We start from the raw sequence: 16,902 nt of genomic DNA, 5'->3' as shown, positions 1-16,902 counted from the left end.
GATGGTGTCCCCTTCACTATATTGGGGCGTTAGGACCCACACAGAGCACAGATTGAGTGCCCCCTGCTGGTCTCACTACCACTTCCAGTCGCAACCTAGCTTTCCCATTTGGTCTCCCATCTAGATACTGACCGGGCGCAGCCCTGCTTAGCTTCAGTGGGCGACCAGAAAAAATGTACGCTATGAGGCAGTGCTAGCCTCTGTATAGACGCTGGTGACTGGTTTGCTTGGTAGCTCAGCATTAATGATATCAGACTTTAATGCGAAACCGAGGGTCAAACCAAGGGTTTGAGTCTGGCGACGGATGGTTTCAGAAAAAAAGGTAAAATGCAACTATCGGTTGGGAAGGTGGTTTTTTCAACTTGGTCAATTGATAACAAGCCAACTATGCATTACAAGACAGCTCATGGAGGTGAGTATGAAGGGCATATGCAGAAATGTACACATTGGCCTCTGGTTGATTTACAAGAAGAGCAAATGAGAAAACATCCCTGGGTAATTTGAGATCATCAAAATCATTAAGCTCGAAGGAAGATATACTGAAGAATGTTGGAAAAATAAACAGCCATTAGCTTACATAGTAATTTTGTTCCTGTAGTATAAATGTCAATGGCTGCTTTTTTCCAACATTCTTCAGAATATCTTCTTTTGTGAACTTTTTCACATGAGTAAACAATGAAAATCATTTTGGGGTTTTCATTTTCCCACATTAGCTGCAGTACAGAGGTGATAATGAAACAACGGTTGTTGATGCTGTTTTTCAGGGTCCTCAAGGTGTTCCTGTCACGTACAGCCCAGCGGATCCCTTACATGACCAGCTGGAGAGTGTTGCGTCTACTGTGTATCATCCTGTTGATCGTGTTATGGTTCGCAATAGCCTGGACCTCCGCTGTTTGTCAGAATCCAAACAGGCACCTCGCTCTCATCAGTGTGGGCTTCACCACTGACGGACTGCAGTTCAGCATGTGTCTGCTGGACCGCTGGGACTACATGATTGCTGTGGGTAAGTGAATGTGTTACCTAAGAGCTTGCTTTATAACTATTAGGCATTTTAATGAACACCAGATGGAATACATTACTAGCAGAGTCATCCAGTGTGGTTGAAATCCACTGAAATGAACACTGCACTGTAAAACCCAACAGTCAACTTCATCAAATGAAATGAGTGTAGTTAACTCAAAATTTACTGGAAGATAATTCTACTCATTTGAAAAGACTCAGTGTTAAAGGTAATGAGTTAATTAAATACCTTATTAATTCAACTTAAATGGTGTAAGTTCACAGTACTCATTTAGATTATTTCTTTAACTCAAATGGTGTGTTGCAATCAGTTTCCTCAAACGGTTTGAGTTGCCTCAACTTATTGGGGTTTACAGTACTCAGTTGGTTTGAGTTCTCTTTATTTATTGGGTTTTACTGTGCTTAAATTGCTTGGTTGACTCAATGGATTAAGTTGACAGTACTCATTAGGATTAGTTTTTGAACTTAAATGGTTTGTTGCAATCGGTTTCCTCAAATGGTCTGAGTTACCTTAACTTTTTGGGTTTTTATTTGTTTTATTTCAGCTAGGATAACAGCAGTTTTGATTTTTTAAACCATTTTAAGGTAATTTTATTAGACAATAATATTAAGCAATATTTTATATATCTTATTTTATAACTTTTATATAAGTTTTTAAAGATGAGTTATTAAAACTATTATGTTTAGAAATGTGTTGATATTCATTGTTTTCCATTAAACAGAAATTCGGGAAACACATATACAGGGGGGGCTAATAATTCAGGAGGACTTCAACTTTATATTTTGACTCATACACCATTTTATTAATTGTGCATTATTGCAGCATAATAGTATGCCAGACATATCCACTGTGGTAAATCTTTACAGGTTATAGTGTTCATTTAAAACAAGCCAAAGAAGAGGTGAATCAAGGCTGCCTTGGCACTAATTACTAAAACATAGCGGAGCTCACAGGAAGCATCAGCCCAGCCATGACAAATCAAATTCAGCACAAAGGTTTATCCTGATGTCTTTTCTTCAGGCATGACAGATTGGAACGTGCCCAATCTCACACCTGGACCAGTGTAATGTCACATTGATGATGACAGATTTTTACTGGGGGGAACACGCTTATTGATGTCAGGCCAGCTAACTGCTTAACATTGGATAGAATGTGCCAGCTGGGGATGGGGCACTGTAAAACTTTCGACTATACCTTCCACAGCTTTATTTGCAATTGTCTGTCAAGCGGCGTCCAGAGAATACAAGCAATCTAAATGGCTATATTGCATGTTTTTTTCAACTCTGTCATTCAAGTATTTCAATCTCGCTATATTAGGTTGTAACAGAATGGTTTTGACAGCCACATTAGATTTGGGAATTGGTTGGTCCCAAGAACTAGTTAAGTGTGTTTTAACTCTACCACTTTTCTCAAACAGCTGAGTTCCTGTTTCTTCTTTGGGGTGTATATCTTTGCTTTGCGGTGAGGACCGTCCCATCGGCATATCACGAACCACGCTACATGGCCATCGCAGTTCACAATGAGCTCATCCTCTCGGCCATATTCCACATTTTAAGGTGAGTAACCGAAGCTAAAAACAAATTGCTCCTGGTCATTTTTGAGTGAGATGCTTATGGTCTAATCTGTTTCAATGATTTATGCTAAGCTAAGCTAGGCTAAAAGTGCTTCTGCCAGACCCCGATATCAACTTTTTTTTTTTTTAACTCTAGGGGAATTGTAAACTGAGCCTATTTTCAAAAAAATGTTTCCTTAAGTCAGTATAGCTACAGTTTACCCATAAAAAAGTTATTTTCCCATAGGAAGTTTTATGGGTCTTTTTTCCGAAGCATTCTGGGTGTAAGCTGATACACAAATGTTTTAAGTTTCTTAAAATGTTAATATCTTGCAACGTATTTAAATAAAATGTAAACAATCTTTCAGTCCACCAAATTAGCTTTGCAGGGACATCCAACATGAACCATCTACGATCTGGTGTAGCTGTGGTAGAGGTAAACATTGATTGCAGGAGTATTAAAACCATAATTTCAAAACATAAGCAAGAGGCTTGTTGCAAAACACCTGATTACACATGAAAAGAGAATAAGCATAAGTCTTAAAGGGTCACGAAACACATTATTTTGAGCTGTTGACAGTCGTATATGTGTCCCACACTGCTAAAAACACTATTAGTACACATATATTTCACTAAAAAGTGAAAATTGGTTGTTTTTGCGTTATTTCGTTATTTCGAGCAACTTTTGAAGCTGTGTCAAGGCCATGAGATCTTAGCGTGTATTCCAGCGTGCAGACTGGACGTCTGTACTTGGGAGTACTGTATGACAGCTCCGAGTGTGCTGCATTCATTCATAAGACTTGGTTTAAACCAATCAGCGTGCTCTATTGTTTATGCGGTGCAACTTCATTAATTTGCATGATAGCTTCGGATACTGTTTTAACCTGTTACAGTGTTCAGATGACAGAGAGATGCCAAGTTGTTTTCCCAAACAGGAGAACAACGGTTCGTCAGTGTTGCTTTTAAAAGTTGCTGCAGTGAAGGTTTTGTTTTCATTTTCCCACTATGAGAGTGCAGCTGGACTTACAGTGGATGCGACGCTCGACAGAAAAACGTGTGTCTAAGGAACATTTTTTACCCGAGAGCTTTTCTCATCTGGAAATGGTAAAATTCAGATTTGCCTCTCGTCTCCTATTAATAAAGACGCAGCTCCAGTTGGTGTTGATTGTCCTGTCTCTACAGATTTGGTAAGTTAGTGATCAGTGATTTTTGTTTTTTTGTTTATTCAGAGGTAATGTTAGTTCATATCATCACCAGTACTCTTTCAGTGTTTAAAGACAGACCTTTGTCAAATGATTTTTAAGTTAATAAAGTTTACAGTACGTTAATATCACTACAATATTATAGACTGAAAGATGCTCTCTGAGTGTAAACATGTAAGCACCACCATCAAACTTACCGTCGTGGAGGATTTTCACTGCATTTTGTGACAGGAATAACACACACGGCTTTCTGACGCTACCTACCGAGTGCATCTAATTTACCAAGAAATGCGGTGTGTTTTTTTTATCTCATTCGCCGTGCGGTAACAAACATTGCATAAAAAAATACACGCTTACAGCAGTTCCTCGAATTAAATATCTCATTTGTCAAGAGGGGCATGAATGAAATTCCTGAATGAAAGTGCCAAACTGCAGTTAAAGTCCACCATTTAATAATTTGGAAAATAATTCGATTACTGATGTCCATGTAAACACAGTCTTTCTCCTTTGTGTCTGTGTGTTTGTTTTCACTTAAAAATCAGCGCATGCCTAAACCGACACTCCCTTTATTATGCAAATTTTTTACGGACCTTCCCTTTTTCCCTCCTCCGACACTCTTCTTAAACATATATAAACGTATAAACCTTGGAATTGAAATACTCACTCACCATCCATTCTTTTCTGGGTGGAGAGGAGGTTGATGGTGTATTATTAAGAAAGCAAAATGATTATGTGTCTGATCAGCCACATCTGAAACAGTCATTGTATGTTTAAAGCACCTCTGATTGGTCAGATTTCTATTGATATTACTGCTTATGCTGTCAGCCTCCTCGTGGTTATTCTCTCATGGCTGTTTGGACAATTTGATCTGTTTTTACTACTTATGCTCATTTTGAATACATTTTTGAGGAAGCTCATGCACTGTAGCCTGATGGAGCAGTACTGCCTTTTAAAGTTTAGGGCTGTTGAGCGTGTGAATAACTTCAGCAGTAATGAGGCACTCATTCAGGCAGGGACTTAGCTTGAACTCTTACACAAGATAAAGGCCGTTGACTTCAAAGAGAGGGCATGTGGTTTTTAGAAGTGCTGCATCGCCTTTTGCTCTCTCCACTGTTCCTACAGTAATTAATCGTAGTATAGAGCCATGGGATATGTTAGTTAAGTATCTGCATTTTGGTGTAACAGCACACATGTCCTTTCATCATAAAAAAAAAGTAATTAGTGCATCGTGGCAGCCTGTGTTTTCAGCATACACAGGGACTTTCTAGTTTACCTCAGCAATCTCAGAAGGTGATGTAACAACAGCAAGAGGGAAACTTTAAAAAGGTCTGTGTGTACGGACATGTCCAGGCAATTCAGTGCAGTTGTGCATCTGTCATCTCAAAAGGACAGTCAACTTCCAATCGCATTAAAAGAGCTGGAAGCAACAGAGCTGCAAACTTAGTCCAGAGAAGACAGACTCCCAGCAGGCCAGCACAGATAACCCTGCAGAAGAAAAAAAAAGTTTAAGCACAAATAAACACAGCATGCATTCAAAAGTACACTCAATGGCCACTTTATTGTGTACTTATGTTGTGTACTTTATTGTGTACTTTATTGTGTAACTGCTCGATAACGCAAATTTCTAATCAGCCAATCACATGGCAGCAACTCAATGCATTTAGGCATGTAAACATGATCAAGACGATTGGCTGCAGTTCAAACCGAGTATCAGAATGGGGAAGAAAGGGGATTTAAGTGACTTTGAATGTTGCATGGTTGTTGGTGCCAGACATGCTGGTCTGAGTATTTCAAAAACTGCCGATCTACTGGGATTTTCACAAACAGCCATCTCTAAGGTTTACAGAGAATGTTCCAAAAAAAAGTGGCAGATCTGTGGGTGCAAATGCCTTGTTGATGCCAGAGGGCAGAGAAGAATGGCCAGACTGATTCGATAAAAATGCTACAGTAACTCAAATATCCACTCGTCACAACTGAGGTCTTCAGAAGAGCATCTCTGAAAGCACAAAACGTCCAACCTTGAGGCGGATGGGCTACAGCAGCAGAAGACCCAACCGGGTGCCACTTCTGTCAGCTAAGAACAGGAAACTGAGGCTACAATTCACACAGGCTTAACAAAATTGGACAATAGAAGCTTGGAAAAACGTTGTCGGGTCTCGATTTCTGCTGCGACATTCAGATGGTAGGGTCAGATTTTGGTGTCAACAACATGAAATCATACATCCACCCTGCCTTGTATAAACCGTTCAGGGTGCTGGTGGTGGTGGTATGGTATGGGGGATGTTTTCATGGCACACTTCAGGCTCATTAGTACCAATTGAGCATTGTGTTAATGGCACAGCCTACCTGAGTAATGTTGTTGGCCATGTCCATGCCTTTATGACCACATTGTATCCATCTTCTGATGGCTACTTCCAGCAGGATAACGTGCCATGTCGTAAAGCGCAAATTACCTCAGACTGGTTTCTTGAACATGACAATGAGTTTATTGTATTCAAATGGCCTCCACAGTCACCAGATCTCAATCCAAAAGAGCAAGTTTGGGATGTGGGGGAACGAGAGATTCGCATCATGGCTGTGCAGCCGACAAGTCAATGGTTCGATTTCCGGCTGGGCCAGTTGTCATTTCTATGTGGAGTTTGCATGTTCTCCCCATGTTCATGTGGGATTCATTGGTTTTTTTGAACCATGCTATAATAAAACATTAATTATACTGTTTATTCTATAGTTGCTGTGGTAATATAACAACTATTATATAATTATATATATTATATAAATATATTATAATATAAACAAATTACCAATACACTGCAGTTTTAAATAACTATAAGGTTCATTTTATTATAATACAGTATATATCTTATTTTGCTGTAAACATATACAGCATAATACATTTTACTTTTTTAGGGTTTAAAAACACTATAATAATTACAATAATTTACCATAGTTTTGTTTTTCATGCAGGTGGTGATTGGTCATATAAATAATAAATTGTATAAGATCATTTGTTCTTTAAATCCATTCACAGGTTCACACTTGCTCCTGAATTGCACCCAGACTGGATGCTAATGCTATTCTTTGCTCATACACACTTAACGGTGACTGTCACTTTGGGGTTGCTGCTTGTGCCAAAGGTAAATCTACTAATCAGATTTAGTTTGTTGAGAAACTTGATGAAACTTTACTCATCTTATTCCTGATCCTTCTCACAGTTCTTGTTTGCGGGCACACATCTAAGGGATGACATTGCTACAGAAGCTTACGAAGATGAATTGGACATGGGGCGGTCTGGGTCATACCTGAATAGCAGTATCACATCTGCTTGGAGTGAGCACAGTCTGGACCCAGAGGATATCCGGGTAGGTGCCTTACTCTCTTCATTCCCATTTCCTTTTCCCCTTGACTCTATCCTGCCTTGGTAATTACCTGAAATTTCATAATCTGTAAATATCTTTTGACCCGTTGTCCTATAACTGACAAACATACTGAGCCATGGCAGTTTTTTATTGCAGACACCAGAGGAAATGGGCCAGCTAAGTTCTATTAATGGCTGTGGCGTAAGGTCTTGCGACAGTCTCTGGGAAAAACGTACCAACGTGAGCAGAGGTTCTTGTTTGTTTGTTAGAGCTGAAGAAGTCTCTCACTGAAGACAAATTTTGGGCATTTTGCTAATGGGATAAAGTTCTGCTCTTGGTCTAACGTTTGTTGATTCTGTACTAAATACTTCTTCAGAGACTGTTTCAGACCTAACAATAAAACACAAAATATTCGTTTTTTGACACCGTCCCAGACTGTCCTGTCTATAAAACAGCATGTTGGTTTGGTCTTACGTCTTCGAGGCACTGTCTGTAGTTGCATATAAAGACTAGTTCTGCATGTTTTCTGTGCAATAGAGCGTCTGCTTCACTGTAACTACAATCATTCCATTTCTACACTTCTACATCTAGACACACCTTGTGAGTTAATTGCACGTCTTGTCTCCAAATCCACAGGAAGAGCTGAAGAAACTCTACTCTCAACTGGAGATTTACAAGAGGAAAAAGATGCTGGCTAACAATCCTCACCTGCAGAAGAAGCGCAGCTCCAAAAAGGGCCTAGGGCGCTCCCTCATGCGACGCATCACTGAGATCCCAGAGACAATGGGACGCCAGTGTAGCCGGGATGACAAAGACCAAGGTGAACACGGGAGCAACCATAACAGCATCTGTGTTCTGAGAAAGAATCCTTTTGACCCCTCACACTCTGTTAAGCCTGCCAAAGATGAATCCTTAAAGAGCAAAGTTTTCTCCCTTAAAAAGTCCCACAGCAGTTACGACCATGTTCGAGACCACAGTGAAGATTCCAGCAGTTCGGCAACTGACAAGATGGAAGTCACAACCACAGAGGGCTCTCTTCTCGAAACCCTAATGGGAAAAAAGCTGGTCAAAAAGTCATCTGAAAAGATTGATGTAGCCAGTGAGTCAACAGAGTCGGTTCCCTTGGTGTGCAAGTCAGCCAGCGCTCACAATCTGACAGCTGATAAGAAACCTATTCACCCCAGAACATCCATGCTGCAGAAATCCTTAAGCGTCATTGCCAGTGCCAAAGAGAAAACTCTTGGTCTAACAGGAAAGGCCCAGGGTGTAGAGGATTCAACAAAGAAAGCCAATCAAAAGAACAGTGAGGGCAAGACCTCAGCTGAAGCTGACGAAAAAGAAGGTTATCCGAAGATGATTGTCAGTCAATCAGTGGAGTACAAGCAGACAGCAGCTAAAACGGGTATAATGAAGCCACAGATGAGCGGAAGCCAGCCCTCCATTTGCTCAGAAACAGCCAAGGGGAAAGACCTGTATGACCTCTCAGAGGTGTGCCCTTGGGAAGTGGAGGATTTGCCAACTCCCTCCGAAAATAAAGTCCAGAAACATGTGTCTATTGCTCCTGAGCAAACAAACACAGTTCGTGGAGGTAGCAGCAAGACGACAAAGTCACAACAGCAAAAGCAAAAAGGCGCAGAGCAGTCACCTTCTGCGGCCAGGCATCCAAACAAGAAAGCTGCAGATAGAGCAGACATATGTCCGTGGGAGGAAGGAAACGAGGATCATGGTCAGCCAACAGGGCTAAAACCTCACTCTAATACTAAGTCTGCCATGTCTCAACAACAGGCTTCCAGAGAGGTTGCCAAGGTTTTAAAAGCAGACGTCTGTCCATGGGACTTTGAGGAAGTATCAAGCAAGCCAAAGGACTCCCCTCGCTCCCCTGATCAGAGCAGACCAAAAAAGGGCACCACACCAACTGAGATCAAAGGCAAAAAAAGCTCCTCTCCTACTGAAGTCAAGGGCAAGGGTACTACGCCTACAGAGGTCAAAGCAAAGAGCATTCTCTCTGAACCTACTAAATCCACAGGCAGCTCACTGCAGCCGCCCTCTAAAGCAGACGTGTGTCCATGGGACTTTGAGACTATGTCAAGTCCCACCTCTGAAAAGACCCCTTGTTCTTCTCAGGTTCCTAAATCAAAGGAGACCCATGCTATAAAGAAGGGAAATTCCCCTGTCAGATTATTAGAGTTGGAAAGAGGAAACACAAAGGGTCCAGATGAGGACAAAATGAAATCAAACACAAAGTTCAGCTCTGGCAAGACAAAAGAAAGACCCGTGAGCCAGTCTAAAATAATGGCCGAGGTTTGTCCATGGGATGTTGATAGTAGTCAGGGAAATGTTTCAATGGAAAAACAAAAAAGCCCAAATGTTGCATTAGCAAAAAGCAAACAAGCAGACGTATGTCCTTGGGATTTTGAAGAGGCAGCAACTAGTAAGGAGGTCAACAGGGGCACCGGTGGCAAACAGAAAAGTTCGAATTCTAGTGGTGTTAAAACGGCAGATGTCTGTCCATGGGACTTTGATGATCAAGCATCGACAAAAAAGGCATGACACTTTACCCGAGTGAACCATTAGTTAGTCCTCCATTGTATGTGCTTTTTCTTTCATAAATACACCAAGGAATTTGAACTTTAATAGAATTGGTGGTGTTTTGGAGAAGAAAATCAAGAAGTCGCACAAGCTGCCTTTCTCTTCAACCTTTTTTCCCTTTGTGTTTTTTGGAATAAAATTAAAGAAAAAAAAAACACATATATATATATATACAAAAAATGCAACAACTCACCAGGCATTCCAGATTATAAAGTATTGGTTGAACTTTTAAATAGAAACGGTAGTTTACAATTATGCAACTCTTTATGTGCAATGTAAACAAGATGCCTATACTCACCACATGTATCCTCATTAACATTTTGAACTCTCATAACAGCTGCATCTGTAGCCTCTCCTTGACCGTGGCTTCCACAAAAAAAGATTGTTCAAGTTCCTGTTACATAGGATGGTGTGGACCATGCATGAAGCGTCATGGAGTAAGCCTGATCCATTTCCTTGTTTTTGTTTCATACATCATCGTTTGGTTTGAGTAAATAAAATATATATTTGCCAAAGATAGAGGTCAAATCCAATAAATCTAAGAACTCACACCTCGACAGCGTAATAGAGAGACTACATTTGTACAGTGAGCCGAATTTCACACGGCTGCTAGGAAAATAGCCTGTAGCACTTTAGCGAATAGCATACTTAGAAAGACAGACGAAAACTTGACATGACTTCATTCACTTTTACCCTTGTTTGTCTCTTTGGCCTTGCTGTTTTATGCCGTTCTGATCATATGTGCACATCTGCAACACCTTTTAATTTTCTTGACTAGAATAAAAAAAAAAGCTAGTAAAATAACAAAACATTTCCAATGCTTCCAAATTTGCTGATATATTATCCTGAATGTGCCTATTTAAAAAGTCCTGTACCAGTCTTACTTTGTAATGAGAGATGTGAAACCTTTGTCATAGCCCATGTCACAGATATTTATTGATGAAAATCAGCATCTTATTTTTGAAAAGAAAAGAGGTTTAGTTTATTTATTACCAATGTTGCGAAATTGTAAATGCTTTCTGAATGGGGTACGCTAGGGAAAAACTAAATACAAAGCCCACTGCTCAGTTAACGGGACCATAGATTTCATTTCTCTCAGCGTAGGGCACAATCATTAAGGTTTCTGCCTCGAATGTCTTTCTTTTATTGTCTTTACAATAGCTATGTTTTCATCCAAATATGCTAATCAGATTTATGCTCAAAACTGGAATTTCGCATAAAACTTTTGTGAATAAAGCACCATTTCTATCCACACACACACACACAAAGATTTTGCTGCTGAAACAAAACAATTCTTAAGATTTTTTTAGGGACAACTTAATTGTTTTATGTTTAATCCACTTAAATTTATTAAGTTAATATAATCCATTTTTTGTTGGGACAGCATATTTACAGTGCAATGAATCAAAGAGAACAACTTCCTGAAAAACTGGCGCCAAATTTCAAAAAGAAAAATGGAATTTGCTGCAGTAGTAAAAGCCACTGTGGTGTTTTGTTTTGTTTTTTTTTTTTAATTGGGGGTGCACTGTTGCAGATGTAAGTGAAGAGCCAGGTGGTGTTGCGAACGGTAGTGAAGAGTATTGGGATGGGGTTGTCGGATGAAAGTGAAGAGCAGGGGGGTTGCGCTGCCGTAGATGAAAGTGGAGAGCGAGGTGGTGTTGCGAACGGTAGTGAAGAGCACGAGGATGAGGTTGTCGGACGAAAGTGAAGACGGGATCTGGTGTCGTGAACAACTCTCTATCTAGGTCGCCTCTATGCACTGCTTGCATCTTAGAAGATGAAACACAATGAATGCGCTGTGGCTTTTAGATCTGAGAGACTGATCTTTGATACAGTTTTGTGAAGTAATAATACCGAACCACTTTGATGACAGACTTTGGCTGAGGGATTTTACAATGACAAAAACAACATTTCAGATGTTTTAAAATGTGGTCAGTCAGCTGATTAGTCTACTGAAGACTTTTTTGGATGTGCAGTTCATTTGCTAAATCGTAGTTTATAAAATATTTTATCTTAGTTGTGGGCATAAATGTAAATGTACGAGCATTTTGCGGTTTCCATTGAGCATTTTTACACTGAAAACTTATACATTTTTTTATAATTTTATGTTCAATCCACTTAAATTTGTAAAAACAAATAAGTATAATTTGATTCCATCATGTTGTCCCAACACAAATAGATTGTGTGGAACCCAGCATTTTCACAGTGTATGAGATATTCCAAAATTTACATAAGAATAGATGGATGGAAACATAGCTAATGAGAACACTTCAATTCCAATATCTCATATCAAATTCTGACCCAAGCCTCAGTTTCTTTAAACATTCTATGATGATTACATGAGTTTCAAATAACAAAACATCTTGTTCCTACTGTATTGAATTTTTGGAAATTGTATCGATTTCTTAAAAATAATATTTTGAATCCTTCTCAGAGACCACTGACGTGAGTTTAACCAAGTATCTAAATTACTGTTGGAATGTTAACATATCTTGAATGCCTTTTCAGTACATGGTCAATGGTAATCTGTAATGATGTCAAGGTAATGGTGTCCAAACACGAGGCATGAGCTGTTGTACAGTGCAATGCCTCGTTATGAAATATTCATATATATGTTGACATTGCGATTTCAAACTGTGTTGACCCAATCCTACAGTAACTAAATGGTTTTTAAATGTATTGACAGATTCTTGTGTTTTGTATGTGCACACTATGAATTAGCAAGAATACAGAAGAAATGGTTATACCATGTATATATGTTATATGTACCAAAGAGGTAAAAAGAAAAAAAAATGTACCTAAATATGTCATTCTGTGAGAGAATCAGATGATGTCACGCTCCCATCTCTCCACAGTGGGGAAAATATATGACTTCTGAAAAATATCTTCCCATGACTACAGGTGGATCATTCCTGCTCTGCAGTTTTGTTTTGATTTTTCATAATTTCTTTCAGCGGAATTTTTTCCTGGTCATCTGATCTATCAACATTATTAATGATTACATGATATTTGCTCAAATTAAAGAAAATGGATAGGACAGAAATCCGTCCAACATTGTTAAGTGTTTTTTTTTACTATACCAGTTTCAAACTGCATACAATATTTAGAAACGAGAAATATATAAAAGAAAACACAAAATATGAATAAGTGTGTATGTGTAGTAGAGATCAAAATTATATTATTTTGTATTATTATATTATTATTATTATATTTTTCCGAACAATTATACGGCAGAAAAGAAGTAATATTTTAATAATACAATATAATATTTCAGTATTACAATTACATGATCACTTAGTGTGACAACATATGTTTTTAGCCATTGTAATTCAAAGTAAGTTAACCGTGTTCTAACTTAATTTTATAAGTTACGCAAGTTAGGTTAACAATATATAAGTTCAATGGACTCATATGGTTAATATGATTCAGCTTCAAAATTTACAGTGTAGTAATACTATTAGTATAATAGTAATATTTACAACATGAAAATATATAATTACATGTTATGGTTAAAAATATTAAAGAATTGAGGCTCATTCTCTAAATTTGATCTCCATATATTTAAAATAACCGTTTGCTATTTTAATATATTTTAAAATGTAATTTATTTGTGTGATTCAAAGCTGATTTTTTTACATCATTACCCCAGTGCTATTATCCTTCAGAAATCATTCTGATATGCTAATTTGATGCTCAGAAAACCTAACAAAAACCCAAAAAATGTGTGTGTGTGTGTGTGTGTGTGTGTATATATATACATACAAGAGTAGCAGTACAATATATCGTCACTGGTGGGAGGTGTGCTTAGTGTCCCACCAGTGACGATATACAGCCATATCGCTCTGCTACGAGTGTGATATTGCGTTTATACAGCAGTTCGACAGCATTATTATGTATATTAAAAAGAAAATCAAACGGAAAGTCTCAAAATCCTATTGCATGAGGAACTACTTTCTTCCGCCATTTGTTCACAACTGCAGCTGACATCAGAACAGCAGAAACCAAACTTTTGCTACTTCACCAACATCACTTTAGAGCTAGTATTGTAATGATTCTCTAGCATTATATCTAAAGTGATGACAAAACAGAATTTTTTTGGCATTTTAAGATTTTAAGAACAGCATAAAATGCCATCAGTCTACAGATATTTCCCATTATTTCTCTGTTGCAATCGGGAGATCATAATAATTAACTTAGAAAAAGCCGAAGCAAACATTAGCAGATTACTATGGTATAAATACAGCATTACAACATACAAAAGAGAGACATCGACTCTAGGGATTTGATAAGCTGTACGTTTTTCCTCCTTTAATGTATTATGCAGTCTCTGTCACCATCTTGTGGAAACATATCAACTCTCTTTGCTCTGCTCAATGGCAGGCTAAGGGCCTGAATCTCTTGACATTATAAATATGTAAAAAATAGGCACTATCCTTATAAAAAAAAACTGTATAGTTGCAATCTAAACAACAACATTCTTGCCAAAAATAGAAGCAACAGTACATTATGTTGTCCAACAGCTGCAATAATTGTCAAACTGTTGTGAGTTTATTGATCCGCTGTCACTGTATGTGGGCGGAGTAAAACACAAGGGTGAAGAGGCTGTACGAGTGCTGATACTGCAGAATGCCACACGGCCATCAGCCTATCAGAGGTTTAATAATTGACTGTTATAAACTTTGCTTTGCAAAGCAAAGAATTTTGTGACTATAACAGCAATGCTAAACATTTATCTTTGAAATCACAGGAAATAAATGATATTAAAATATATATTTAAATATAAAACGGTTTAAAAAGTAAATTGAAATTCACTTCACGTTCGTTTCATTCTCATCCTGTAATAAAAGAAATCAAACTTACATGATCTCCTTGTTTAACATTGTGAGTTTAACACATCCTACAAAAAAAAAAAAAAAAATACAGCAAAGCAGGAATGACCCAAGTAGTATTTTATTGACCAATCAAAAGCTATTCGCCACCTTCCCAGATTTCTGGGAACAGAGATCTGTTTATGATTTAGAATCCCGGATTTCTGCCATCCTCATCAGGCTATAGATTTCTCTGTACACTAAAGGGAACTTTCAGCAACCTATATTTCGAAACTGTCTGGTCATCTCATACACTCTGCTGAGAACAGTACGCTCTCCAGAGTCTGTTCTTAATGTATGCCTAGATGGATGTGTAAAATTGACCAACTTTGTTATACATAGAGAATGTTTCTGGGAATGGTTGTTGTATCGTAGTGCATCCCTCTAGTTTACAAGTTTTACTCATCTGCGGGTCCTCGGTTGATCTCTATGTAGTACGATGTAAGCACTCAACTCATGACCTGTTAATGTTAATGGTAACCTTGCCTATTACATTGTCTTAGTGCAATGTTTAGTTTTTTGAAGTTTACAGAAGTGATTATTTATCTATTTATGATTGATTTTTGGTTATTTAGCTCGTTTACTTGAGCCCCACGCGTGTCCCACCACTGTCGCGTGTTGGGGGGGACACTCCTACTACTTAACGCGGTATTGTCTTAGCTCTAACTCTCGTTGCTTCTGCATGATAATGAGAAATTAGTAAGACTGATGTTTCACTGCCCTTGATAGAACTTTAAAAAAAAATGATAATAATCTTTGATCTTTATTGGACTGTTACGAGTTGTATAGTGAGTGAAACTGTACCCTACCCACTGTATTATGTGCTTGTTATATCAAATGCTCTATGACAAGCTTATAGCATACACATATGGAGATATTTGGTAGATTTATATTGTGTAATATTGTGATAGCATGTACATAAAAAATACCTCCTCTGCAATAAATATTTCTACAAAAAAAAAGCTATTGTGTGTTGACATAATGAATTCGAAATGAATTGCTTTCTTTAATTTACAGATTTATTATTATTTTTTTTTGTGTGTGGTTCACAGGAAATTATGAATTCATTTATTATTATTATTTTTATTACTTTTCCAAATCTATATGAGCAGTGATGGCAATAACAGCACAATAAATAAATGCCATTACTAACAGAGATACTATTTTAAGTAACGAGTAATGAAACGAATGACTGTTTCCCCTGTTACAACGTCGTTACCATTACTGACAATAAAATGTGCATTACTATAATTGAGAACACTGAAGCAGTTTAGAGTGTGTGTGTTCGGGGCAGGAGTGGTACACAACCAACCAGTGATGATGATTGGTGTGTCTGGAAATTGGTGTACAGTGATAGGTCGTTCTTGAACGATTCGTTTCTTTTGAACAAATCTTCAATATGACTCAGGAACTATGAGTCCTCTCAGGGAGTGATTAGAATCATATGCATTTAAAGCCGTAAAGAGAATTGATCCGTTGACCTCTCGAGTCCTCTATCGGGTCTGAGTCATTTGTTCACCACGGGCCAATCATATGCATTTAGAGCCAGAAAGAGAATTGATCCGTTCACCTCTCGAGTCCTCTATCGGGTTTGACTCGTTCGTTCACCACGGGCCAATCATATACGCTTTTTCAAATTTAGAGCCGGAAAGAGAATTGATCCGTTTATCTCTCGAGTCCTCGGGTTTGAGTCATTCTGTCAAGTGATGAACAAACGACTCAAGAACCAGAAGACTCGAAAGGTGAACTAATTATCATGGCTCCTATGGGCTCAGACTGTGTACATTGGTTAAGATTATATGTGACTGTCAGTGTAACGTAAACGAGCAACTGAGATTTGAAGACATGAAAATTTGAGCTGAGCAAAGAGACAACAATACCTTCATAGGCTAAAAAGCAGGTAAATAATTAATTATTTTTTTCTCCTTATATTAATCTATTTATGACTTATTTGTCATGTGATCAACCTTTTGGGCTAGTTGTAAATGTGTTTGGAAGCAATTCATAACATTTTAATAATATTTTGGCTTATTGAACCAAATAAACGAAATGACTCGAAAAAAGAGATGAACGAGACTCAAAGATCTGAGTCAGTAAAATGATCCGAACTTCCCATCACTAGTGGTGTAACTGAAAACGTGATGATTGGCTTTTTTCATGTGAGTAACTGAGTGATTAAGAGAGACGTCAACCCGAAAAACTCTTGCACCTCAGCTTTCATTGGTGCTTGAGAGCAGGCCAATCAGATTTGACCTTGACATTTTTAGTTCCAAACCATTTCGCACAACTTTTAGGACTTTTGTTACAACATTGA

General features: G+C 38.1%; 1 protein-coding gene across 2 annotated transcripts in view; it reads left to right on the top strand.

Moving 5' to 3' along the window:
• gpr158a (G protein-coupled receptor 158a) overlaps positions 1-15,541 on the top strand; it is a 113,656-nt gene extending 98,115 nt beyond the window's left edge. Inside the window, 6 exon segments of one of the 2 annotated variants that reach the window (NM_001440739.1) lie at positions 765-1,003; positions 2,439-2,577; positions 6,804-6,909; positions 6,988-7,134; positions 7,288-7,371; positions 7,768-15,541. In NM_001440739.1, the coding sequence (NP_001427668.1) occupies positions 765-1,003; positions 2,439-2,577; positions 6,804-6,909; positions 6,988-7,134; positions 7,288-7,371; positions 7,768-9,681 (2,629 nt within the window). In that variant the 3' untranslated portion in view covers positions 9,682-15,541. 2 annotated transcript variants of the gene reach the window in all.
• Positions 15,542-16,902: the final 1,361 nt, after the last annotated feature.

The sequence above is a fragment of the Danio rerio genome, chromosome 24, assembly GCF_052040795.2.
Source record: "Danio rerio strain M-AB ecotype USA chromosome 24, GRCz13ab, whole genome shotgun sequence".
Taxonomy (NCBI): Eukaryota; Metazoa; Chordata; class Actinopteri; order Cypriniformes; family Danionidae; genus Danio; species Danio rerio.
The sequence above is the reverse complement of the archived record's forward strand: the minus strand, read 5'-3'. Positions and strand labels throughout refer to the sequence as shown.